The sequence below is a fragment of the Carassius carassius genome, chromosome 3 (genome assembly GCF_963082965.1).
Source record: "Carassius carassius chromosome 3, fCarCar2.1, whole genome shotgun sequence".
NCBI lineage: Eukaryota > Metazoa > Chordata > Actinopteri > Cypriniformes > Cyprinidae > Carassius > Carassius carassius.
In genome coordinates, this window is record NC_081757.1 from 10,288,598 (window position 1) to 10,316,313 (window position 27,716).

The window sequence follows — 27,716 nt, forward strand, 5'->3', positions numbered from 1 at the left end:
GTTGTAATCCTGTATGCAATAATTATTATTATTAGTGATGAGACACAACCTGCAGTAGAATATTTTGGCGAGCCATGGCCTTGGAACTGCACTTATGCACTTAATGCCAGAGGCCAAATGAGAGAAGAAGCATTTAAGAGATTAAAAAGGAGCAAGTAAGAAGGTTGGCAGAGATTATGTTAAAGAAAAAATATTAACATGTTCACGACACTGAGGTTGGTAAGATTTTTTTTTTAACGTTTTTGCATTTTCATTTGTGATTGCAAACCTGAAGTTCAACAGCCATTACTCATACAGTTTTCAATATTTTCCTTTAGAAAATTCATTCTAATGTTAATGATAATTTGGTGCTCAAGAAACTTTGTTTGTTGTTGTGCTGCTTAATATTTTTGTGGAAACCGTTATATATATTTACAGGATTAAATTTTTTTTTAAATATATTTAAAATATAAATCTTTTGCAACAATATTTTCAATGTTTTTAATGCCACTCTAATGCATCCTTGCTGAATAAAAGTATTAATTTCTTACTGATTCCATATTGACTAATATTCATAGTTCAACATTCTCAAAAAAGCATATTACACAATGTTCATTCAGTAAATCAAGCCAAAAATAAATATATAAAATACAATAATAATAACAGATAAATATCTGCATCTGGTCATGCATGCAAATTATGACCAGATGCGGTTTCAACAAAATAAATAAATAATACACAAGCAGATTTCAATATCTATGGTACTATTTCCCATAATCCAACTTAGTGACAGTGATGGCTGTCCTTCTGCCACCACAAAACATGATCTGATGCAATAGATTGGCATGTCTCCAGCATTAGAGCTCAGCAAAGAGAATCTCCCTATATCAGATGTACGATTCCATCTGACAAATGTTCCCACATATGTAGAATGTTGTTCATCTGATGTAAGGGATAATAATGTTTTTAGGCTATACAGTATTTTGGCTAGAATGCATGCGGAACACACATATGTGTTTGATCCTCTCCCAAGTCAAGATTAAGCTGTGCCACGTCTGCCATATTCATGTGATCTGTGATGAGCATGATGTCACCAACATTAATGGTGCATAAGTGACCATCAAAATTGTCACACTCAGCAAGCTAAGTCACGCACAGGGAAACCACACTCATATATGCATGCATGAGTGTATCATGTCTCATTACTTCAACTGAACACTATGAAAAATAAAAGGTTCCAAAAAGGTTTTAAGAACCTGAAGCATTTTAGAAAACCATCTATATACTGGGGCTTTAAAGAACCTATGGCCTAATTTTGTTAATGGAAGATATTTACAACCAACATGCTGATCAGTCCTAACTTCAAGCCATTGTTTCCAGATAAAATACAAGTCTTCTATCCATAACATTGCTTTCTCCAGTGAAAAAGTTGTCTGAATGAAGAATGAAATATGCACAGATCAAGTACTGTTTACAAGCGAAAAAAGTTCAAAACAGTTCCAAAGAGAGAAACACAAGAGTTTTTCACTTTATAAGACAATGGGTATATTTGAGACATGTGGATTATTTGTGAATTTGATATTTTTATGAGCTGTTTGATACTCACATTCTGACAGCAGCCATTCCCTGCATAGGATCCATTGATGAGTAAATGATGTGATGCTAAATTTCTCCAAATCTGTTCCAATGAGGAAACAAACTCATCTACATCTCATCTAGGGTGAGTACATTTTCAGCAAATGTATTTATTGGGTGAACAATGTCTTAAAATAAAGGAACAAACCACTGAAGCACCTGCTTTTAATTGCATTGTAGATAATACATTTGATTAATAAGGCAGAAAAGAGAGATTAAATGGATAGTCCTAAAAATGACATGTTTGTCATTATTTTCTCTCCCTCATGTTGTTTCAAACTTGTAAATTTCTTTCTTTTGCCGAACACAAAATAAGATTTAGGCAACCAAAAAATTGGTAGCCGTTGCTTTCTCTGTTTTTTGTCTGTTTGTTTGTTTGTTTGTTTGTTTTTCTGGAAGTCAATGGCCACCAACAACTATTTGGTTACCAACATTCTTCAAAATAGCTTCTTTAGTGTTTAACAGAAGAAAGAAACTCATACAGTTTTTGGAACAGCTTGAGGGTTAGTAAACGATGACAGAATCTTCATTTTTGGGTGAACTATCCCTTTAAAGAGTTCATAAGAAACACGATTTATTTCTCTGAGTTTAAATAACAAAGCTTAAAAAGGTTCAATTTAGTCAGTCTTCTGAAAGAGTTATGTGTGCTGCTGACTAAACAAAAACTGCCACTCAGAGTACTCAGGCTGAAGTCCTAACAGTAATGGATGCTTCCTCACACACACACAAAGCAGTGGAACTTTCCAAATTACAGCTGGCCAGTTTTTCTGAGGAACAGGAGCATGCGCACACACACTTTTACATACACAGCGGTAAAGAGGGTGCATATATTTATATTGTCTGGAAAATGTTCATGTGAAAAGAAATGTACTGAGCGCATATAATGACACAAACGAACAAGACTGATTTTACCTTTCAACAAAAGCAGCTCTGCAAACATAACCTGCGTCTAATAAGAAATGTTGGATGAATTATTGAAACGCTCCACAAAATAAAACACTTTATTTAATGAATCAGTGTCTTGGCATGCATTCTAGCTAACTCAGTGCTGAAACCACAGAGTTATGGAGGTTGCACCTGACAGATTAAAAGAGAGTAACGTTAGAAAGAGGCCTTAACAGCAGTGGATTAAATATTGAATGTGTGGCGTATGTCAAGATTTCAGTGAGAGATATTATAGTAAATCATCTCAAATGTTGTGCAGCTATTAGTGATGTAATGTTTATACATCTGTAAATATGTGCCATTTAAATTTATGCAGTATATTCATCTATTACAGAGTTATTTTAGGAAAATATGCATTCATAGAAACAGTTAAGCCGACAGTCCTCGACGGACATGCTGTAATGAGGCTGAGGGAGGAACATCCTTGGAAATCCTCTACTCAAACTGTGGGTCCACGTTGATCATTTGTAAACCACTAGAGGCCTGCACAGTAGGAGGCTGTTGCAATTCTGTGTAGTGTGCAAAATTTACTCCAGTATATGTTTTGTATTCATCAAGTCTTACTGCATCAAAATGCTAATGCAGCCCATACATGTTAACAAGGGTGCTTAGAGCTTCAGGCAGTCTCCCATCCTGGTCTGTTTGCCAGTTTTAGAGAAGTTTAAGCATTTTTCCTTTGGCCAGGCTGATAGACCAGCACAAACCATCAGTCTAAACCTCTGAAGACCAGCAAATTGTTATTTTGAAATTTGTTATTGTTATTTTTTTAACAATATTGAGTAGGTTTTTAAAAATGTGAAAGTGAAGTGAGGTGTCCCATACTTGGAATTTGTGCTCTGCATTTAACCCATCCAAGTGCACACACACATCAGTGAACACACACCCGGAGCAGTGAGCAGCCAATCCCAAGGTGCCCGGGGAGCAGTTTCGATGTCTTGCTCAAGGGTCTCACCTCAGTTGTGGTATTGAAGGTGGAGAGAGCGCTGGTTATTCACTCCCCCACCTACAGTTCTTTCCAGACCTGAGACTTGAACCCGCGACCTTCAGGTTACAAGTCTTGCAATCGTTATGCAAAAAATATTTGACTGTAGAATTCTACAATTTACCAATCAAGAGTCATTCCAGGGTGTAGACCAGTCTTTAGTTGCAAAATAATTTTTATCGTAAGTTGCACTGACACATAAATTAATGTTAAGATTCTTTCTAAACTGTGAAGATTCTAAAAAGACTTTTCAAGATTTCATTTTGACCTGCTGTCTTTCACTTTTTGTTTTGTGTGTGTATTGGTGCACTGGTTTAGATGTAAACTGCATGAAACAGCTGAATGTGTATACTGTTGGACGAGAGCAACATTGGGAGATAAGTGGAAATCCACAGATCAGATGCAGATGCGAGTACAGAATTCTCACTCTTGCTGTGCAGAAATCCATCCACACAAAAATAATTAAAGTTGATAAGAACAGAGTTCCTCACATCCAACAAATGAGAAGACAACATAATCTCAGTGTGGACATGATATGAGAACATCAACTGAAATATTTGTCAGATATGTGCAAACATTCACCTTCATGAGACTAAGACAGTGCCTCTTCAAGTAGAGTATGTGTAGACATTTCCATAAACACATTTCTGGTCTGAAAAAATGGCCATAGGCTGTTCTCTGTCTTTTGTTGGATCACTCAGTTGGAATCACATCTGCCAACATAAAAAAATTATAATTCAGATAACTCGCAGCCTTTGGCTCAGACCTAACTATTATTTGTTAAAACCTTTTTTAGCTTAGAGTGAACACTGAAATAGTCACATTATTTAAGGAAAGGAGGGAATTGCCAAACAAAACTTTGTTGGCCAGATTAATAATCACCCTTGGTAAATATGATCAAAGAAGGCTGTGAAAATGAATCTGAATTGTTAATCCTTTTAATCTTTTATTTAAAAAAAATGACAAATCTAACCTTTCATTGGATATTAAGAATTTTAAATGGGGGGAAATATCGTTATGAAATAAATGTTTTTCTCAAAAACACGTTGGACACAATTATTGGCACCCCTAAAAATTCTTATGAGTAAAATATCTCTTAAGTATATTCCCATTCATATTTACAATTTTGAGCACTCCAGGGTGATTATGAACATGAAATTATCCAGCCATGGATAAAATAAATATAAATAGGAGGGAAAACAAAGCCAAAAATCCCTTAATTATTCATCAATCACAATGAGAAAAAAAACCAAAGAATATATTTCTGATGTGCAGCAAAAGATAATTGAGCTTCACAAATTAGTGAAATGGCTTTAAGAAAAGAGTTAGAGCAGTGAAAATTCCCATTTCCACCATCAGGGCAATAATTGAGGGGTTCCAATCAAAATAAAATGTTACGAAACTGCCTGGAAGAGGACGTGTGTCTATATCGTCCTAATGCACAGTAAGGAGTGGCCGAAAAATTCACAGATCACAGCTGGAGAATTGCAGAAAGTCTCGGGGGTCAGAAAACCTTAAATAAAAAAATAAAAATGTCAAACGGCACCTACATATTGTTGTCACATACATGTTGTTTGGGAGGGTTTCAAGAAAAATTCTCCTAGCTCATCCAAAAACAATCCCCAGCATATTCAGTGATTAGACACGACTGGAACATCAAGTGGGACCGGCTTCTATGGTCAGATGAAACTAAAAATTAGCTCAAACACTCAAGATGGGTTTGGTGAACACAGAGATAAAAAGTACCCCGTGTACAATGAAATATACTGCTGTATTTTTGATGTTGTGGGCCTATATTTCTGCTGGAGGTCCTGGATGTCTTGTTTAGATACATGGCATCATGGATTCTATCAAATACCAACAGATAAAAAAAAAATCAAAAAGGGACAGACTCTGTTGGACATTTTATAATGGGCCATGTTCGGATCTTCCAACCGAACAATAACCCAAACACAAACCTCAAAAACAACATAAATGGGTCACTGGGCACAAAAACAAGCTTCTGCTATGGACATTCCAGTCATCTGACCTGAAGCCTATAGAAAGTGAGTGGGGTGAACTGAAGAGGAGAAGCTAGGAATCTTAAGGATCTGGAGAGATTCTGTATGAAGGAATGGTCTCTAACCTCATCAGGCATTATAGGAGAAATCTCAGAGCTGTTAAACTGGCAAATGGAAGTTTCAAAGAGCATTGAATAAAACGGTGCCATTAATTGTGGCCAATGTGTTTTAGAGAAAAACATTTATTTCATAACGATATTTCCCCCTATTTAAAATTCTTATTATCCAATGAAAGGTTAGATTTGTGTGAATTGTTTAAATAAAAGATCAGAAGGATTAACAAAGCAGAGACATTTTCACAGCCTTCTTTGATCATATTTACCAAGGGTGTTGACATTTTTGGCCATGACTCTCTCTCTCTCTCTATATATATTTTTTTCCCACTTGCCTACTGTGTTTAACCACTATTGTGATTATTTTTTTAATTTATTTTTATGTACTTCAAACTTCAATCTATCAATCAATTAAAAAAAAATCTCTTGATAATGGTCCCAAATTTTAAAATAAAATTGACATTTTGGTCTTTTGGGGTCACTATCCCCACTGCAAATGAAAGCTTTCCAGAATCAGAACTAAAATCAGTTTTTGCATTACAGATTTCAGCCATAAAGTAACTTCCATTAATTAATTAATTAATCAATCCACACTTTTTTGGAATTGGAAAACAATGCTATACAATACAAAATATTAAAAACTCATAATAAATACAATTGCACAGTTGTCAAATGTAAATATGATGTACTCCTCCATATATTACTAGACATTATGTGCATATAGTACCATTATACCTCAAACTCTGATAACAGTTTCTGTTATTTCTGGTAACAACAACTGGATATTTTCATAAAAACACTCAAAATATGCATTAAAGAAAACGTTTTAATAAATGAGCCATGACAGACAAATGGATCAAGGCAACACATATCATTTCTAGTGTTTTGAAACATAAATACTAAAATAAACATTTTGAACCGCACATACTGTTACATAAATATACCTAAAAAAAATCCTTAGTCATATGCAGCACATTCAAGATTAAAGAAAGTTATTCTCCCCAGTATAAATACATAAAACAAAATAATTCTGTGTACCAGTATATCCCATATCCACTTTGGCACGGGAACAAGCTGAGGCTACAGATTCAATTGAAGTAAACTGAGGCATTACTATACTTAAATGTAGTCCAACTGAAAAGTAATTTTAGGGAATACAAGCATACAGTATATGCTCTATTCAACCTGCATCAGCATGTGTAGCTGCTGTCGAACAACAGCAGTATTGAAGGAAGACAGGAAGCGAGGTAATTCCCCCCTGAGAAGTTCTTCTAAAGGTACAAACTGCAGAATCTGCCTGCCCAGCTCAAGCTTAACTTTTTTCATCTTCTCCAAAACGTCCCGGAGAAAGTCCAGCAGCCAGGGAAGTCCTGATGGTGGAGAGAAACCTACGCACACAAGAGCAGCAGGAGGCCAACCAGAAGAGCAGTGGAATGTGATGTAACGGAAGCACAGGTGGAGTGTGAAAACCAGGCCGGAGGTGAAGCGTGTTAAAACAGAACATAAGGGAATCACCAGGGCCGATCCCTGATGCTGTTTCTGCAGAGCAAAAAGCACAGTGTACAGAAGCTCAAATTGATAGTCTGGTTGTCCGTCGTGCAATGTGGAATCCTGTACCTCACAACAGTATGGTCCTTGCAAAAACTCTGGCTGCAGTTTAACGCCTACAAGTGTGCCGTCACACCAAGACTGGCTTCCCAGCACCAAACAAGATGTCACATCAGGATGGCTGCAAATCTCAGATAAGATGCCTACAGGGGAGTCAATGCTGCAGGAGCTGCATACTGGCAAAGCTCTGTCAGAATGATTTGCCGCTTTGACCCTCAGGTTCTCCTCCAGAGCTCCATTCAGGAAGTCTAGCATTTCTTGGTCACAGAATGTGGAACTGCAGACTTTCGGCAGGGCAGCTCCCTCAAGGGCAAACCAGGCTCCCAAATCGCACTCATCCAGTGGGCCACTAAGTACATTCTCACACCCTTCTGTCCCTGCACAGTGCCTCTCTATGAACGGCCCATAATTTCCTTGGGCAAGGCGCTGCTTCCATCCCTGAAGTTCCATTTCCTTGCGCTGATTGAAAGAGCCCATCTGCTTCCTTTCACAGAGTTTTACCCATCTGGCCACACCACCACGGCAAACCCAGCTTTTCCGAGGGAGGTAGTGAACATTAAAACGTTTTGTATAAAACTCTGCAGCATATTTCCTGAGCTGCTCCAATCGCCTGCGCTGTTCTACACTCATGCATATAAAAAGCTTGAGGTTCTCCTGGATTGTGTTAACTTGCAATGCATGGAAAAAAGAGCATATCTCTTCATGCTGACTTAGAAACGAGTCTGGAATGCAATGGCAGGGAAAGAGCGCCGCTGTGGATGCCAGGTCTGGTCCGTAATTACGGATTAACTTTGAGAGCAATGGCCGAATTTGTTCTTTGGCCTGATAGTCCAAGCACACTATATACAGTTCTGAGTTTCCAGACTTGCTGGTGCCTGGCTTGAAGACGTTCACGGAACGGAAACAGCATGCGAGAAGATATAGCAGACAGACAGATGAGTGTTCAAACAGTGTGAACATCTTCAGGACGAATGAGCCTCCGGTTCCTAACAGCAGAAGCGCACAAACAGCTTCGCAGTATTGAAGCGGGGCAACTAATCTCTCCTGTTCCCCTGGGTCCCCCTGACAGTCAAAGCTCCCATCTGCTGTAACCAAATCAACACTGTGCATGTTGCTCACAAATCTCGGCAGTTCCAGCAGATGCTTCTGAAGCATTATGTCACCCGTGTTGTCAGAACCAAAGAACCACCAAGGCAGAGTGTGTGTGATGAGTCTGTCATCTGTGATAGTACAATCACGTCCGTTGGCTTCATAGTATGGATTTAGAGTGTTTGCTATCCAGCTCCAGTCACAATGCAGGCCACTTGTCTTGAGGAAGTGATTTAGAGCTGATATGAAGGCACCAGGGGCTTCACACAGGTGTATGGAGTTAATCTCGCCACTCTTCAACGCATTGTCAGGCAGAAGTTTAAAAGTCCCTAGGATCTCATAGAACTTAACCCAAGCCTGGGTGCACAGCTCTGGATTGGTTGTAGAGCGAAGGTGGGCTGTAACACTACCTGCTCGGTTGGTGAAACAAGTATGTTGGTGCCATATTGAGAGGTCTTTATCGCTGAGTTGATTCTTCACTTCATTTAGTGATTGTTTCAGAGCCTGCAAACGTGGGTGACTCACATGAGGATCACAGAGCACCACACTTGGGTCAGGCAACGTCCATTCTTTTCCAGCAGGGGGGACATAACTTCTGACCTTGTTGAAGAGCTGGTGAATCTCCACGCGTATTTCCTCGTTACATGTTTCAAAGGCATATGATTTTTCTGGTGCCGTTCTTTTTCTCACTCCACGGCCCCGGTTCATCCTTAAAAACTATGTTTGGCAACAACAAACATTCAAAAACTGTAAAAAAAAAAAAAAAAAAAAAAAGGACAGTCAATTAAGATTTTCATAAGCACTTTAACATGGCAGTATATGAAGAGTTTAAAGTGAAAGTTATTTCATCATTTACTCACTCTCATGTGGTTCCAAACATGTATGACGAATGGAGACAGTTTTGGTTACCACTGACTTCCATTGTATGGGTGGGGGTGGGGGGGGGGGATGGGGGCATTATGCAAAATGTACTTTTCTATTTATTACAGAAAGTTAGTCATACATGGTTGGAATGGCATGACTTCGAGTCAGCAATGATTTGGGGATATTTTCTGGATTAATTATCCCTTTAACTTTAACACTTGTAAGCATTGAAATGTTTCTAGTGAGTTCTTATTAACAAACCTAAGCTATATTTTCTTTAACATGACAGTGATGCTCAGTAAGTCTCATAAAGGCTATTCTGCATGCATGCTCACATTACTTATGTATAAAGTGCACGTGCCACTGCAAAACCCACAGGCAAAGGGTCAAACAGCACATTATCTCTCTGATACGGTCCGTCAGAATTACTTGGGATGCCCTGAATAATTATGTATTCCACGATATATCTAAAATAATGTTTTATGGCAATTTATGCAATTTGGGATTACAATTTGTGTCAAACTGAAAAGCTTAGGTCCTGTAACTAGTCAACTGTGTCATCATTTAAAAACAATTTTTGCCTTCACTGGTTAATTTTTAATGTGCTAGAAATGGATTCTAACATTAAATAGAAGTACACTTATATAATGTGGTCTCTAAAGGGTTAGTGCACCCAAAAATGAAAATTATGTGATTAATGACTCACCCTCATGTCGTTCCAAACCCGTAAAACCTCAGTTCATACATACATACATTCGAAAATGTATGTCCGTACATACACTTTCAATGGAGGGACAGAAAGTTCTCAGACTAAATCTAAAATATCTTCAACTGTGTTCTGAAGATTGGAACGACATAAGGGTGAGTCATTAATGACATAATTTTCATTTTTAGGTGAACTAACCCTTTAATATTAGTCACAAAAGCTACATGCACAACAATCACAAATAATTGGCAAAAAGCGGTTTAAGTTGGAGTATAGCCTGTTACACCGTTGTACATGACATTCAATTAACGTTACTCAAGGAAGGTGACAACTAATGTTATGTTTACTTGCAGTGATGCAGTTCCCTGCGTTCAGAGAAGCTTGTGATTTGCTCTGTGTTTTACAGACCACCAAACGCAAACACATTAAACAATCCATTAGACAAACAACTGCAGAAAAACCCCAGTGTGTTCCAACATTTCTGAGGAGTGTGTTTGTTTTTGTCGTTGATTGTACAGTTTCTGGCTAACGTTAATAACAGCTAGCAAAACAAGCTAAGGTGGCTATGTATCTTAGAAATGAAAATAAAAGCATCGCTAAAAAATATAGACTTTGATTCATGATCCTTATTTTGCTATTATATTAAACGGATGCATTTTCTTCACATCAACCGAATATCCGAAAGTGTTGGCAGATGAACACTATTACTGCAAGTGTTATAATGGCTAGTTTGGGGAAGATTTAAAGAAAAATGCGATGTGTCGATTACAGCCTGATAAATTGACCTGGATCACTAAAAAACATCTTATAATATTATTTTGAGTTAAAGTTTATCATCGTTGTCAAGCTACTAACAGAATGAGACCTGCCTGTGCTTACCAACCTCTGCACGGTTTCTGGCTTCCTCGCGCATGACTTGTGCTGCAGCGCGACGCTCGCTCAAGCTCGGCTGTGACAGGAAGGGGAGTGACTTTCAGCGAGAGACGCTTTGTAGTTTTGTTAATGTGAATTCTAAATTGAGATGTTGCAATTAAATTGTTAATGTTTTTCTATGTCTATAGTGAGAAATTAAAAAAAAAAAAAAAAAAAAATCGATGACTGAAACATAAAATCGATGACTGATCTCATCTATTGGTTTTCTAATGCATCCTAATTTACTCTCTTACCCCACTTTTACAAATCTTACAAGCACACAAACACACACAGGCACACACATTTCTGGGGACATCCCATAGGCATAATGGTTTTTATACTGTACAAACTGATTTTTTTCCTATCCCCTTAACCCTAAACCTACCACTCACAATCCCCCCCCCGCATTTTAAGGTGTTCAACAAACTTAATTATGTATGACATAGGCCTATAGCTTGTTTCTTCACTAGTACAAAAAATGTCTCCACAAGGTCAAACTTGGTCCCCTTAATGAAGGGAATACCACGACCACACACTGAAAGCAAAATTCCTATTCTTCATATAGCCACAATCTTATGAAGACAACCAGACAAATAGGCTCTTTAACTGTGTTTATTTTGTATTCTGTGAGTACTTGAATTCTTTGATAATATCTGTTATGTTGTTGTAGTCTATGAATGTATTATGCATATAGACTTATTTGGTTTGTCCTTTATCTTTACATATTCTAATAATCATATCCATAAATAACATGCTGTTATAGACAAAAGTTTGGTGTCAGTGCCATTTTTTAAAGACATTAAGGAGATCGTTCACCCACAATAGTTCTTTCTCCTGCTGAACACAAAAGAAGATATTTTGAAGAACGTGTAACCAATCTGTATTTTTCCCATACTGTGGAAGTCAATGGTGACCAACATTTTGAATATTATTATTATTATTATTATTATTATTATATAAACCTTACTGACCTTAAACTTTTAAACTGATATGTGTATATATTTGATATATGTTTACATAGATATAAGCATATAGGTATGCTTCATGAGTACAATTTGCTATTGCATTAAATAGTGTGTATATCTGTGTTTTGTGCCATTGAATGTCTTAAACGAACCCCTCTTACATATAAAACAGATTGCACTATTTGTTAAGCAACATCCACTGTCCTTTGATTTATAAAGCAGCATGCCACACAACAAATTGAGTTTTAACCAACAAAATGTATTGAATTCAAATCATGTCACCCATAGAAAATGGGGGGAAAATATTGCCAGTAAGCGATAGGAATGTGTGTGAGCAGAGATAAGAGCGATGCAGAGAAATTTCCCCAGGCTCAGCATATTAGAAGTATGTGGCCATATAACTGCCTGTGCAAGTGTGAATTTAAGGCACAGTAATTTGCCAGGGTCAGATCATTACTATGGAGATGATAAACTGCTCGCATGTATGGAGAGGTTTATTGCCATGGTGTCAGGCAGATTCTGACCCCATTGCTTACAGTAAATGCCCAAGAAACAGAAAAAGGTTCACTGGAGAAATTCAGACCTATGTTTAAGGTGTCAATGAAAGGAAAGAGAATGAAAAGAAAGAGTGATGGTACACCAAAACATTTTATAGAAATATAGACAAATAGATATTGTTCCTATGCCAACTAATTATGATACATCAGTGTCAAAATGAGCAGCATTAAGATGACCGAATACAGCTGAGCTGATGTGTGGGTGCTGTCATGCATAAAAGTACATGTGTGCTCAAGTGTATTAATCGACGTGAGGGCACTTGCGCTTGTGCTTGCATGTGCGTTCAACTGGCTCATATGGCTGTTCATTCATGTGTATGAGAGATGCATTAAAGTGGCACGCTTATGTTGATTAGAATCCAGAATGCTAAGAGACCGATAAACACAAGCAGGGTAATGAGAGAACATGTTATGGTTCTTAATTGTAATGTCTTATTGCTGTAATTGGAAAGTTGCTGGCTTCATCCGTCCAAAGAAAGAGAGCCATGAGCTATCACCACAGTGCCTTTGAGGAAGGCATTTAACCCCCGGTTGCTCAGGGGGATTTTCCCTGTAATAAATATACTGAAAGTCACTCTGGATTAAAGTGCCTGGTAAATTACTGCTTACTTACTTATATGGGTCTATACCTTGTTCACTTTAACACGTTGAGTCACGTTGAGGGACTGTTAATGTGGTGATCAGTGTTCTGTTCTAGTACATGTTCAGATTTGTACCCTGCATGTTCTGTAGGACTGTACCACTGCTAAAATGAGAAAGGAGAGCATGTTGAGAAAAGCTCTTTGATGAAAATTGCAGCACATCATACTGTCAGTGTCAGAAAGGTTGCTCCCTGTTGGCCTGTGCTTTATAGGGTCTGACCTGAAATGTTAATTATAATGTCTTGTTTTTGGCTTTGTATTTTCCCCTTCTTTTAAAACCAGTCTGAAAAAAAAATACATTTGAAGCATAAAGCCTGAAATTTGAAAACCGATAATCTTTGTTGTATTTTTGTACAATTTCGAAAATGACATTTTACAGCACTTTCTCTCTCTCTCTCTCTCTCTCTATATATATATATGTATATATTGCATGTATTAATCTTAAATAAAAAACTTTTTGAATGTTCTGTGAATTGTACAGTACATCACTATAGTTGCATATTTTTTGTTTAATATTAGGATTTTTATGACTCTTCAGTCACACTCCTCAGATAATTGGCTGATCAAGCGTAGTGTGTGAGTGTGTGTTACTAAACATACTCTCTTCACACTCGTGTGCTTGACGGGTAATTGATTTAGACATGCTTTTGCAGTCTCTGATCATTTGGTTTCCAGCTTAATAGCTGAATGCAGATGTCTTTACAACATGACAAATTGGACATCACTGGACTCATGTCATTCACATAGTTGAATGGATAAGGAAATAGCTGCTCATCAATGTGGAAATGATTAGTAAAGAAAGGTAAGTGCTCATCCTGAAGCTTTGATCACATAAGCTTGCTGCAGGCTTAACTTTTACTAAATAGTTCAAATACAGTTTGACACCACAGCATGTCACACTTCTACAACACATGAAACAACAGCTCCTCCAAGTGGCCTTTTCTACTCCTCTCTCTACTGCTTGTATAAGGTTTAACAGACTTTTTGGTAAAAAATTGTTTACATGTTCTTGAAGTCACATTTGCATTTTTTTAGAGGGTTGTAATTACTCTCTATTTAAGTTGAATGTATATTAATTTAAAATATACAAGCTATCTTATTCATGTTTTTCCTACAGCTTACATTATTGCATTTTCTGCACTAGTTTTGTTTTTTTCACACCTCATTAACGTTAGTTAAAAAGAGAAAACAATTCTCCGGTTTTCTTTCTTTTTGTTTTTTACAAAAAAAAAATCGATTTAACAAAAAAAGTTATAATTTCACATAACAGAGATGAAATAATAATGGGAGAGTAACGTAATAAGAGTTGCTTGTTTATTTCAATTGTCTTCTGGGCTGATGTCTGTAAAAATCTCACGATTGGGGAACATTTCAATTAACTGTAAATTACAGCCGTTGTAGTTTGAAAGTTAAGACCCAAGAGTTGATAACGGCCTGAATTTTCCCAGACAGTCATACAATGGACAATGCAGCGGTGGATAAAAAGCCTGCCCATGGCACGATTTTATTGGTCAGATAGAGCGACGCGCTCTTCTAATTGGCCGTTCCATCTGCCAGTCAAATCCACTCTTCATTTTCAAGCACTTCCTCCGTTAACAGTCCACGGAAAGCCCATCACCGGCCAGCCCACCGCCTGTCCTCTCATGTCTGGAGTGTCCGGTTGTCGTGATGAAGTTGGGTCGTGATTGCATGGCGACCGGACGGAGCTGAAAGCACAGAAGTCATGATGGAGACCGTTGAGCAACTGGTGTCTTTCCAGCACATCCATGTACAACTGAATGGAGGCGCTCCGTGGGGATTCACTCTGAAAGGAGGACTAGAGCACGGCGAGCCGCTCATCATTACTAAAGTAAGACAGGAGTTTACAAAAGTTAGAAACCCTTCCTATATGCTAGTGTGCGTCTTACTGATTATATCCAAACATTTGATTACATTCTGCTGAAAGTTTAAACGCACTGTTTATGCTTGGATGAATTGTAATGGTGCCCTCGTGGATGTTTGGGAACTTTGTAAAAACTTAGTGGTGAGGAAATGGACATGGATATAAACAACAGCAACCTTAAAGCTCTTGCTAAATTACTAGTTTCACAAACGGCAGATCATGAATCTCATGAGATCTGTGAACCATTGACTTTTCAAGATCCATAAAAACCAAAATAAATGAATGTATAATCAGTGTTTTTATAAGAGACAGATTTCTACAGCACACTTACTGGACACAGCTGAAGTGACCTGGACTTCTGCACAAAGTACTCCTTAGCTATTTACTTTCATGAGTTTTGGTCAAAGTCATTCCTGCTAACATCATATCCAAAATCTGTTTACAGCTATCTTAAATAATTTGTGTTTTACACTGAGATTTGTGTGACATAAGTATTAATTTATACATTTTGTATGTATTATTTGCATCACTTGTCATTAAATTAATTAAATTGCACTTACATTGCCCATCTTGCTTTATAGAAACTGCATCTGCATTCAAAAGCTGAGTTTATTGTTGTTTTTATATAGAAATAGGTTGTGGGATTATGAAAATAAGGCTGTAGCAATAATGATCAGTCTTCGAGATGTCTCAGGGCTTCCTCTGTGCACACCATGACTCTTGCTTGCTGCTTTGTGTCATCAGCTCATTAACTTCATCTTTAGTGTGTAAAACCAACTGAGATTGTGGTACTGTGCAGTAATTTAGATAAAGCCCTTGTATAGGATAGGAACTTACTCATGTACAATGATTTTTTTTTTTTAAACAAAATAATTAGTAATAACGAGTTCAAATGCACACTTTAAAGGGTTAGTTCACCCAGATAGCAAATTTATGTAATTAATAACTTACCCTGATGTTGTTTCAAACCCGTAAGACCTCCGTTTATCTTCGGAACACAGTTTAAGATATTTTAGATTTAGTCCGAGAGCTCTCAGTCCCTCCATTGAAGCTGTGTGTACGGTATACTGTCCATGTCCAGAAAGGTAAGAAAAACATCATCAAAGTAGTCCATGTGACATCAGAGGGTCGGTTAGAATTTTTTGAAGCATCGAAAATACATTTTGGTCCAAAAATAGCAAAAACGACGACTTTATTCAGCATTGTCTTCTCTTCCGTGTCTGTTGTGTGAGAGAGTTCAAAACAAAGCAGCTGGATATCCGGTTCGCGAACGAATCATTCAGTTCACCAAATCGAACTTAATCGTTTTAAACGGTTCACATCTAATCTAAATCTAAACTAAATCTAAAATATCTTAAACTGTGTTCCGAAGATAAACGGAGGTCTTACGGGTTTGAAACAACATGAGGGTAAGTTATTAATTACATAAATTTGCTATCTGGGTGAACTAACCCTTTAAATGCATCATAATGCAAATAACTGAAAAAAGCAAATTTATTTTCTCAAAATAAATAAATAGTTGTTAATTTATATGTAGGTGGGTTAAATATATATATATATATAACCCACCTATAACTAACAACCATCTTTTCCAATTAGTGTTTTTTCCTTAAAGGGAATCATGTTTTACCCCCCCCCCCCCCCCCATATCCTCTCCAACGTCATTTGAATAAAAAGTTTTGATTTATTTTTCTTAAATGAAGAAGTTTTGGGGGACAAGACCCTAGGGCTGCACGATTAACCTTTATCGCATCGATATTGAGGTTTTAACTCCCGCAATAACCTAACCTCAGGAGTCTGAGGTTTTTTCCCCCGCCTCTGACATTTGAGTGACAAACCTATTAGCCAATCAAAATGGTCGAATCTCGCGTTCCTGCAGCAATATGATGCATGCACAAAAAATGTGGATGAAGACGAAGCCACGACTAGCCATGGAAAAAGTAAGCAACCAAGCATTAAAACTGCATTCGCTTCTGTTACGCCATATGAAAAGTCCTCAAGAAGGCACATTGAAATCACGACGGCTATAACACGTTATATCGCAAAAGAAATGATTCCCCTGAATACAGTCTCAGTTATTTTAAAATGTGTGTGCACTGTGCAATATAACAGTTTCATGTTCAGTAAATGGCAGTGGACTACAGAATTATTTTGTTTTTCTAATTGTAAATCTAAATCTAATAAGAATTCATTTTCTATTTTTCAGTGTTTAAGATTGTTAAATTTAAAAATAAATGACCAAGTGGTTAAGTTCATTTCCATTATGTCTTATTCTTTGGTATTTAGGTTCAGGTATTTAATAATCACGAAGCATCAAACAATCTCATTACCTCAATAACTACCTCAATAACTATGTATGTAGTTTATTTAACCCTCTGTGTCGTAAAAGTAACAACATATTTTATTCATAATTTTAGGTTTTATGCACTTAAAAGTATTGAACGCAAAAATCGAAAATCGCATCGCAATCGCAATATTTGTCAGAAAAACCGCAAAGTTTTTTCTCAAAATCGTGCACCCCTACAAGACCCCCAGAGATCACATTTCCAGACTCTGCCCCCTCAGTCAGTGGGGAGGAGGGAGTGGGGGTCTTGAGCGGGAGGCTGGTATTTATTTTCTGACAGAAGGAAGAAATTAATTTGATTAGTGCCTTTTCAGCGTGTCTTAGGAGTTTACAGCTGTTTATGCTGGTGCTCAACTTCTTGATAACTTGTAATGTGCGTTGAGTCTGGTTTGGCTGTGTAGTTGGTAAAATGTATTTTCTTAGCTCTGCTGTGTTTAATTTAATGTGCTTTAACTTTTGGCACTTTAGCAGTGATATGGTCGCTTTTATCACTTCCAGGCTTTTGACATTTACATGTCACTTGATATTTGTTTCTCAATGAATCGCCAGCAGGATCAAAATGCATTCAAGATGAAGATTGCCTTAATGGTTCTGAGATAAAACTGAGTTGTTGAAAGCAGTGTTGGGATTTCATTTTGTAATATTGCGCAATATAATTTTAAGCGAAGCACCAGAGATGAGTGAGGCTTTGTAGCTGGCTGGTTAGTTCTCAGTAAGTGTCAACCCCTGGTTTCCTGGGGGTTGAATCATGGCCAATCTGATAACCTCGCATTCACTTGCTGGACTTGTTAAACGCTTAAACTGAAACACATGCTTGGTCCAATGCATAACTCTGCATCTGTGTCTACCTGCTTCTCTCACTTGTGAGGACTTTATTTGGATGTCATCATAAATCTGATATACAGAGGCTCCCTCAGCGTTGGATTTCATTGTTTATCTGTGTTTGCATTAGCCTTCTGGGGCACATGGCTCCAGTTGCTGCTGCTTACACTGATAGTTTTTCCATCTGATTTGGAGGCAGAACACAACCTACATGTTTGTGTGTTCTGCTCTCTGATCCTATCTTCTTTGCACCCTAAGGGCATTATTTTGAACCCCCAGTGGTCTCTGTAGACATTTATCTCAAACAGCAAACATAAGGACCTGGTGCCCAAGGCCAGACACAACACTAACCCCCAGGTGTTCAACATGCTCCCATTAAAATCCCATGATGGGTCATTCTTACCTCAGGCATCAGCAAGCAGATACAATGGTATCAAGATTTATCAACAACAAACAGTGACTGGACATATTAGGTATCTTTTGTGGAACCTTAAAGTCTGAAAGTTGGAATTCAAATGAACTGAAGTGATCTTACATCCCTAATTTTGAGTTGAACTTTTTTAGGGGTTTCAAAGCAACTTGGCCAGTGCATGACAAAACAACTGCCAGACTTGTGAAAATGCATGTAAACATGTACCCCCCCCCCTTAAAAAAACCTCAAAGACTTTTGCATTGAAATGGGCATTGACTGAACATGAAGAACAGGCTGATTTATGTCTAAAAACCTCATTGTTGCTGCCCCCTCACCACTTTGTTAATCATCCCTCGTTGCATTCCCCCTCTTTTTTTTGTTCTTCAGTTAAAGTAGAGATGGAAACAGTGTGCATTTCCTTGCCTTTCTCTTTTTCTGCTATGAAGTTTATGTAGACAACATGGCACTCCAGTCATCCCTCTCTTCCCACTCCTAATCGGCCAGTGGAACTTATTCTCAGGCGCTGGAATTTTTGAGGTGAAAGAAAGAAGATTTTGGACAGAGAGATGGAAATGTTTTACTAGGGCAAAATGTTAATGTTTTAAGTTTGCTGGCAGTTTAAGCTCACAGTGCAGCGGAACACTGACTGCTTGTTTTTTTTATAACTACTTTAATTCCGGAAGTGTTTTTTTCCCCCCATTTATTCCATTTAGTCTCTCCATAAATTTTAAACCATGCACTTAACCAAACAGTTCAGAGATGAATCACAGCATAACTAACTTTGATTCAAAGCCAGAAATTATTTGAAAATGAAAAATTATATTAAATTAGATTTTACGAGGAATGAACTACTCATCCCATGAAACACTGTGAGTACTCAAATTTGGAACAAATATAAATAATTGCAAAATATATCAAATCATTTTATTTTATTTAACTGTTGCATCTGCAGATGCATATGACGTTAACAACCTCAAAGATCATGGTAGGGCTGTCCAGAATTGTTTTTACAATTATTGTTAAAAATCCATTGCTCTATGGAGAAAACTAATTTATTTTTGCTTCCAGAACCCAACTGTTGCACTCTATTTGAAGCGATTTTCCACTTCTACTTCCATTTTTATCATCCCGTCATTTAATATGATTTTTGTTTAAAGTGGATTTACTTCCCCAATTCTGTTACTCAGTAACTGCATACTTCTGTTTCTGGATAGCTTCCCAAAGTTAAATCATATCAGTTTTGGACTGCTGTGTGCAGCTCATCGGTTAGAAGAGGTAATGCTTCCTTTTCCCACTGTTATTGCAATTGGATTTAATAGAGTAAATAAATTGTTTCTTTGATTATTTGATAAAAAGCTGTTTGTTTTGAACGATGTGTTGATTGTGGTGAAGTCCACAGCTGGTTATGGGTGTGGGAAGGATCTGATATGTGACCGGAATGTGAGCTTGGCTCCCATTGCCTTTGCCTTGGGCAGCGAGGCTTTGATGGTGGAAGAGATATTGGGGTCTTATTGCCTGAGCCCCTCCACCACAAACACTCAGCAGTGTTTCCACATGGTCTCTTAACAGAGCTGGGAGTGACAGGACTTCTAATCAGTGAGGCATGTGTGTTTGTTCTCTGAGTGAATGCTTAAATGGAATAGGAAAGGTTTTAGTGTATCGGGACTGACCTGGCAATATGATTTTATAATGATATCTTTATCATGCTATGATAATATTGGAATTGTTAATAACTGGAATATTCTTTACTCTTTGAGTTTTGGTTGTAAATGTAAAACTCTTAATGGTGGTTGTAATATTGCTATCATGTGAAAAATCTGAGTGACTTTTTTGCTAATTATGCTTTACTACTTGGGGATAATTGATGTTTATGTTATATTTTGATAACCTCTTATTTTTATTCTGATCCCCTTTCTTTAAGTATAGTCATATGTTATGTGATGTTACACAATGTAATGTATAATGTAAACTATACCAAGTAAACTCTATTTTTGAAATATTAGAAAATTTTGTAATCCTTGGAAATTTACAAATAATGTGAGAGGAGAAAAAGAGAAAAAATATTACAAACAAATAGGGATTCACAATATATTTGTTATTAGACATTTGATGTGGACAGGCTATCAGACATTTTATTTTATCTTTTTTATTTAAAGGTCTCATCAATGTTATGTCATTCATATATCCGCTGATATTTGCAGCATAATTGTGTATGCTCATTTCTACTATTTTTGCATTTTTTGCCCTATTTATTTAATTTGTTCAAGCATTATCTCTCATCTAATGTTCACTCAAAGTTTGTCTAATCATATTATAACTCAATCATATTGAAATGTATTCTTTAATAAATCTAAATGTCAATATAAATTTTTAATACTGTTTGAACTGTTTGTTTGACATTTAGAATGGTTGCTTTCTTGTAATTAATTTTAAGTTGTATATAATTTTAATATCGGTTATTGGTTATCGACCCTGATATGAAGACAATTTTTTTTTATCTTACCTCAATTTCAATATCAGTGCATCCCTAAAAATGTGATTCTTTGACACAACATTTTCCCACTCAAACCTATTGTTAATCATAAGATTTTTGGGATTGGACTGTTCAAGATTGTAACTGATCGCCGGCCTGCATGGAGATGATTATGTCTTTGCTAATTTGGTATAATTACAAACTTACCGTTTAACCTCAGTCTGATGAAATGCAAGTTTGTGGTCTTCAGAATCTTCTGTGAAGACACATGGTAAATGATAATCAGGGAGTCCGTTTTCAAACTTCATCTGTGTTCTGCAGGAGACCTGACCACATCAAACGCTTCCACCAAAAGCTTGTCGGCCAACCTCGTATCCAACATTTGGGCTCAACCAGCCGTCAAAACCACTCCAAAGTCCTCTTTGCTCCCAGGGAGGTGAGTCTGGGGGAGGGGGATTCGTGTGTGTAGGAGGTTAGCTGAGGGGACGAGGGCACTTCACACACATTACGGCATTAAAAGACTCACTATAGCCTTATTCATAAATGGCAGGAAGCTGAGGGATGACAGGTCTTAAATTGAGCCATCATGATGCCCCTCCTCTCACCATGTCTGCTATGACAGTGATGGATCAATCCAAGTTAACTTCGGTCCAAAGGTTGCTGACTCTCTGACATCCACCATTGTCTTTTTCGGAAACGAGGCCTGCTATATGCTCAATATTTGCAATTGAAGCCATAATGGAGAGCGATGGGGTGATGTAGAGCATGTCGAACTTCCAGACTTGGGAGCATTCGGATTCGAGATTGTACCTCATGTATTAGTGCCATGTGCACTGGGAAGTGGTTTGATGTTCCTTTAATTTGCCTATTGCTGAACTTTGGTAAAACAGACAATATTTAGCGGCACTTCAAAAATGGTTTCTCACCTCTCGAGGAAAGAGACCTTGTTATGAGAGCGCACACACTGCTGTTTCTGGACGTGCATCAAAAGGTGGAGGTTTTCCCAGTGCACCTCTAAAGCATGATTGATCACTTTGGGATGTTTGTGGAAATGTCCAACAGTGGTGATAAATGTTGTCCTGATTTTTTTCTTTCTGTGTTACCTAACAAAGTGAATATGTTTAGTTTCTGCTTTATTCTTGTTTGCGTAATTTTATTTGGAGGTTTTGGAAACACTTCTCAGTTCTCACAGTGATAATTTGTATAATTTGATGTGTTTTATATGATATTTTGAAACTATGACATTTATTTATTTCAGTTACTGAAAATTATTTTAATAGTTTTAGCTCACAATAACAACTGACATGGTTCGCTCCAAAATTATCAAAAAGCACTGTAAAATCCTATATCTTTTGAATGTAAATTGTTCAGTATTCAAATTTTCCTCTTGTCATTTATATATATATATGCATGCGTATGCCATTTGCCTCAAATTACACTTAAGAGCTACAGAAAAAGCTCTTAAGTTTCATAAGGATGATTCAATTATTTTTTTTTCCAGTTTTTCCATTTTTGGAAGAACTATTCCTTAAAACAATTTTGTAAGTGTAATTTGGTCATTTTTAATTTGTTCGTTTTTAATGCATGACCGCTGTAATTGTAATAGTGCTGTCAGGATAATGAGGTGATCTTTACAGTGCTGTACAATGTTTAACATGTACTTATGTGTTCGGATTAGGTGTTGTTTTGGTCTTATTTCAGTGATCAAGCTATGCCCCCCACTTATTTTTTGCTGGTTTAACGATTTGAGAAGAAAGTCTGTGCAAACAGCATTTAGCAGTGAAGACTGTAGAAGGCAAACAAATTGAGGAAAGTTATAAATTGTTTCTCCACAGAAAGGCATTTCTTCCTCATGAGTCTCCTTGAAACAAAACACAAGCCGTAAATCACACACTGTGTGATGGACTAGATGATTTTTGGTGCATTTCTTTCAACTTGAATTTATGTACATGTCCTCTTAATTATGATTTGTTGGTCTCTACATTTCTATCGTATCTTGTTCTTGTGGTCATGTTCTCCTGTGAATATAGGTCATTGGCTGTTGATTCAGTTGCATGGCTGTGTGTCACACCTTTAAAAGTCTGGGAGCACAATGGAACTTTAGACTCAGTCTTAGCTCAACACACTGAGGTAGTGCTGTCTGATTTTCCCCCAGCCTGAGCCTTGAATGAAGCCTTTGTCACCCTCTCACTCATGCTGTCTCACCCACCTTCTCTCTCTCTCTCTCTCTCTCTCTCTGTCTCTCTCTCTCTCTCTCCACCCCCACTCTTCTGTCTCTCCTCATAAATGAAGGAGCTAAAAGCCAGCAGTGATCTTCTCACCCACTCTGACCTTGATTGCATCCAAGTATATCATTTTTCCAGGTTGCCTGCATTCCCAAGTTCTTAACTCTTACTTGGAGCAGAATCACCCTTCCGGTGGCTCCTATCCGTCACTCCCATCTCCTTGCGGTGTATGAGATCAGGGCAGCTCAAGGACAGAGGTCTCCCAGCCCGCACCGGTGACCTCCGATACTGAAGGAAAACATTCTGATAAGCACTGTGTTCTTAGTGGGGGAGCTTTGTTGCTGCTTTGCCGTAACGCTGAGGTGTTTTCTTAGCTCCAGATAAACCAGGTTTGTGTGTGTGTATTGGGACAGATAAAGGGGACTTCAGTGGGGATAATACATCTGTCAGTCAGTTTGGTTGTGCTGTTGAGTGGAGGCTCAAATCCTTGTCCAACAGTAGACAAAGGCCATGCTGCAGAGGAGGGGGTTACTCAGGGCTCACAACCTCATTCTTTTCTCTGTTATGAGCAGCAGAAGACCCCAACACAAGCATGGGTGCTTGAATGCATTCTCTGACCACCAGCTTTCAGACAGCGCTTTGAATACAACTGCTCATAGGTCCCTGTTGTGTAGCTCAAATGCCTCCATGAATGAGAAGATCATGTGCAAGTCAAAACTGATCCTCAGCAAAATTGCCTAGAAAATTATCAAAATGTCATAAAATACTGCTTTTAAGTTAATGATATCAAATGAGACACATACAATTTGTTTCAGTTACTATACAAAATATTAATTCACAATTCCTAAAAGTTATCTGAAAAAATAAAGTTTTATTGGCCTAGCTGTTACTGGTCTTTCACTAGTTTTTACCACATTATGCCCTGTAAAACTTTTTTAGTAATTGTTACCAAAAAATTATTTAGGCTAGTTAACATTTGTAGTTAACCAATGACGTGTTTTTACTGTACACACATGTACACATGCACAATTTTACTGTGAAAAAATATATGTTTATAAAATGTTTTTATAATTAAAAACTACCTGTACTAAAATTTTATGGGGGAATTGTTATATTTAAGACATGATGTAAAGTAAAATATTGTAAAAAAAATATATATGTTTTTGTACTTGTACATTGTACTGTAAAACATAGATTTTTATTTATTCTTTCTTAATATTCTGACTTTGTAAAGCACATCAGACTACAATCGTGCATGGAAAGTCTTCTGATAACATGAAGAAATGCACCAACAAGGCAAAATCCTTTAAGATTCCAGGAATGAGAGGGGAAGTTTCCTGAAGAGGATTTGGGTGGGAATGGCAGCTGTTAGGCCTCGTCTTGTGGAGGCCACTGGCGGATTCTGGGCACTATGGGGTTTCCAGAGTGACCCTCTGACTCTGCTTTTGATTGTTGTGGAATGAAAGCAAAGCCTGGGAAAGCTGTGTGTGTGTATAGTGTATTTTTTTTTTAACTGATGTTCTGAATTGCATTCCCCCCTAGATTTTGGCATTTGGTATTAATTTTCAACTTTGAATATGTATTAACACTTGCAGGGGAGCAAATTGCTATGCAGTGAGCCAGTTGGGAACATTATTATGTTTCATGCAAGAAAATACGACTAATGATAAATACATGGCATGTTTTTTGTTTTCCTGAGGTCTTGAGTTTCCCTTCATGCTAGAATAGCTCAGGATATGTGTTTATTCCAGCTAGGGTCTAAATTTCCCTTTGGCTGACTTTTAAAGTGTACTGCTTATACTGTAAGTAAAACTTTAGTAGGAATATAGACCCTTCTCTGTCCTCCTCAATGGATTTATTTTATTTGTTTTTTTTTGGTGCGTATGCATTTCCACACATACATGTGACTTATTTTCCACTCTCTGTCCTCGCTCCAGTTGCTGTGATGTCTGTTGTTATTTCCGTCCGGATAAGTGTAGAGCAAAAGAGAGCCAAGACCCATGTTCCCCACACTTCCTAGACCTGCCTAAGATGTCTTCATCTCACACACTTCCCCATTATTTTACACCTTTCTTTCCATTTTTCCATGACCACATTTCAAGTCGACGCATCCTTTCCCGAGGGGTTCAGAGTCTTTTCATTGTTTCAAATCATCTGTTTTGTTACAGGATATATAGTAAAAAGTATCTTTGTCATATAAAAATAGATCAGCCTTGTACTCTGGGGCTGTTTCTGGGTTGCGTACCTCTGGCTGTTTTCTGACTGGGGAAACCATTAAGGCGTTGATAAAGCAGCACTTGTTTTAGAGTAGTGTTCTTGGACAACCCTCCACCTCTAAAGGTCCCACTGGAAAAAGTTGAAGAATTACTGCTGAAAAATGGTGATGTCCAAACATATATTGTAGGTCTTGTGTAAAATGTTATGACAGATTCCTTTACAAATGAGTTTATTCAAAGGCTGAACCCTCCCAGATTAGTGTCAGTCAACATGAAATACTTATTCCAATTTTACGGAACATAATGTCATAAAACACTCTTGGTATGTCCATTCTGCACTCTATTATCTCTCTCTTGCACTCACTCTCTCTCTCTTTTTGTAGCTAGTGTACAAGTGTTTCCTATAAAACGGGCAACCTTGTTCCCCCTGTATTCCCTGTATTATGTTGCTTTGCTTGTTGTGGGATTGGCAATGCTTGGTAAGAGCCTTCTGGTCTCTAGGCAGCTCAGACGGACCATTCTTCTGGCCAGCTGTGGCACAATGGCAGGCCGTGAGCCAGACTGGCAAAGAGCGACGCCCTGTTATTTATAGAGCGATAGAGGGGGTGACCTCATGCCTCCAGGGCTGATGCTGGGACTGGGAGACAGGGAGCCCATTCTTCACTGCTGCAGAGGCCCAAGGTCCATATAGACTCTCTACTCGCTGCAGATCGGTTTTCACACTCATGCGTGATGAATACAAGAACTGATGTGATCCCTGAAGTATTGAATCAGGTAAACCTTTTGCTTTGTTTACGAATGTAACCAGAATTGATGTCTGTCGCATGATTTTTGCATGTATTATGCAAAGTAAAAGGCTATATTAAACATTGAAATGACCAGCAGTGAACGTCTCTATGATAGTGAGAAAATATATTTATTATTTTGGAAATAAATGCAATACATTTGCTTAAGAAAAAAATGAAAGTCAACATAAAGTAGAAATTCAACCTTTCTATTTTATAAATGCATATTAATTTTCTTATTGTGAATGATTCATCCATGGATATTTTGGGGACGTTTGTCAGATTTATCCAGTCATTTAGCATTGCCTATTTCTTACAACAATTCATTCTTACAACCTTCATCCAATCAAAAATCAGTAGATGGAATCAAGTCCCCACCCTAAATTCAATTTTTTTTTCATAAAAAAGAAGAAATGATCTGTCATTACTTTCAATACATTGCAATTTTAATGCTGAAATTCCTTTTACTTGCTGTTGGACGTGCCTGGTGTAAGATATATAATTGGCCAAAAAACACCCATTATATAGAGCTTTGTGGGTTAAGTTTTGACATGGGCATGCAAGTAAGCAACCACCAGAAACAATGCATTAAAACCACTCCAATCACCTTAGCAACTGATTAGCAGTTTTATTTTTTCTATACACAATTAAAAGTAAATGCATTTAATTAAAATACATTTTTACATTTATCCTTCAAAAAGCATGTCTAATTAATTGAAATCATTAAACTTATGAAATTAAACAGCAATTTATGAAATTTAATTTTATTAAAAAATATTTATTTTTAGAAAAACTCTTAATTTAATGTAAATAATTTTTCTGTTAAATTATTTATTTTAAAAATGTTTTAATAATAATTGTCTTATTAGTAGTAGTACTTACATTACATGGTTTAACTGTAAAAAAATTACATAAAGTGCACATAGGTCGCCTTGTTGGCAGACATCAGCTTCACCCACCAACGTGTGATTGGGCAAGTCAAGATTACGAAAGGCGATTGTCAATCATCAGATTCAGTGGCGTAGATGATAAAGTATGACCCATACTCTTTTTATCACGATCGACATGGGTTTGAATCTTCCCTTTGGCAAACTTTTTTCTCACTTTTCAAATTTCAAATTGCACAAAAATTGCATTTTTTTTTTTATATAAAATGTAAGGAAATAATCAAAGTTAAAAATAAAAGATTGGGTAGGGTTAGTGTAAGTCTAGGCCTTTTGTTCCAATTAGGTGGCCTCTTTTTAATTAAAATTTAATTAGATTTTTAATAATTTTGTAAAAATAATTTAACAATTTCAATGTTGAGGTGCATATGATTGACACTATTGGCAATAAGTAATTAGTAGAATATCCTGCTATTTTAACAAATTGCATCTATTGAGAAAAAAAAAAAAAGCTATTTTCACAGTGTAAACAGGCCCTATCGCGTGAGCCCCGTAAACACCCTAAACATCTTCCTGAGCCCCTGACCGACAGTACTGTGTGTACTGGGAAGTGACGTAAACCGGACGACAGAAATGTAATTTGTGCACGCCAATCAACAATGTTAACAAAGAAGAAT

General features: G+C 37.3%; 2 protein-coding genes across 7 annotated transcripts in view; one reads left to right on the plus strand and one right to left on the minus strand.

The window, feature by feature from the left end:
- Window positions 1-6,462: 6,462 nt before the first annotated feature.
- On the minus strand, window positions 6,463-10,891 carry cmtr2 (cap methyltransferase 2). Of its 3 annotated transcripts, XM_059528422.1 has the most exons (3): window positions 10,805-10,891; window positions 7,272-9,098; window positions 6,463-7,193 (listed from the first exon to the last, which is right to left on the minus strand). In XM_059528422.1, the coding sequence occupies exons 2-3, from the start codon at window positions 9,057-9,059 to the stop codon at window positions 6,831-6,833; spliced, it is 2,151 nt and encodes a 716-aa protein (XP_059384405.1). In that variant the 5' UTR covers window positions 9,060-9,098; window positions 10,805-10,891; the 3' UTR covers window positions 6,463-6,830. The 3 variants fall into 3 exon arrangements, with proteins under 3 accessions (XP_059384405.1, XP_059384392.1, XP_059384397.1); XM_059528409.1 differs by having other exon boundaries at window positions 6,463-9,098; XM_059528414.1 differs by having other exon boundaries at window positions 6,463-9,098; window positions 10,801-10,877.
- A 3,563-nt stretch (window positions 10,892-14,454) lies between these two features.
- shroom4 (shroom family member 4) overlaps window positions 14,455-27,716 on the plus strand; it is a 39,716-nt gene continuing 26,454 nt past the window's right edge. Inside the window, exons 1-2 of one of the 4 annotated variants that reach the window (XM_059528459.1) lie at window positions 14,707-14,845; window positions 21,251-21,365. Coding sequence is in view for 3 of the 4 variants with exons in the window: in XM_059528442.1 (XP_059384425.1) it covers window positions 14,720-14,845 (126 nt within the window). In the remaining variant the exon portion in view is untranslated. Of the gene's footprint in view, window positions 14,846-21,250; window positions 21,366-26,027; window positions 26,145-27,716 lie in introns of those variants that run through there. The other 3 variants (XM_059528442.1, XM_059528432.1, XM_059528451.1) reach the window with 3 other exon arrangements.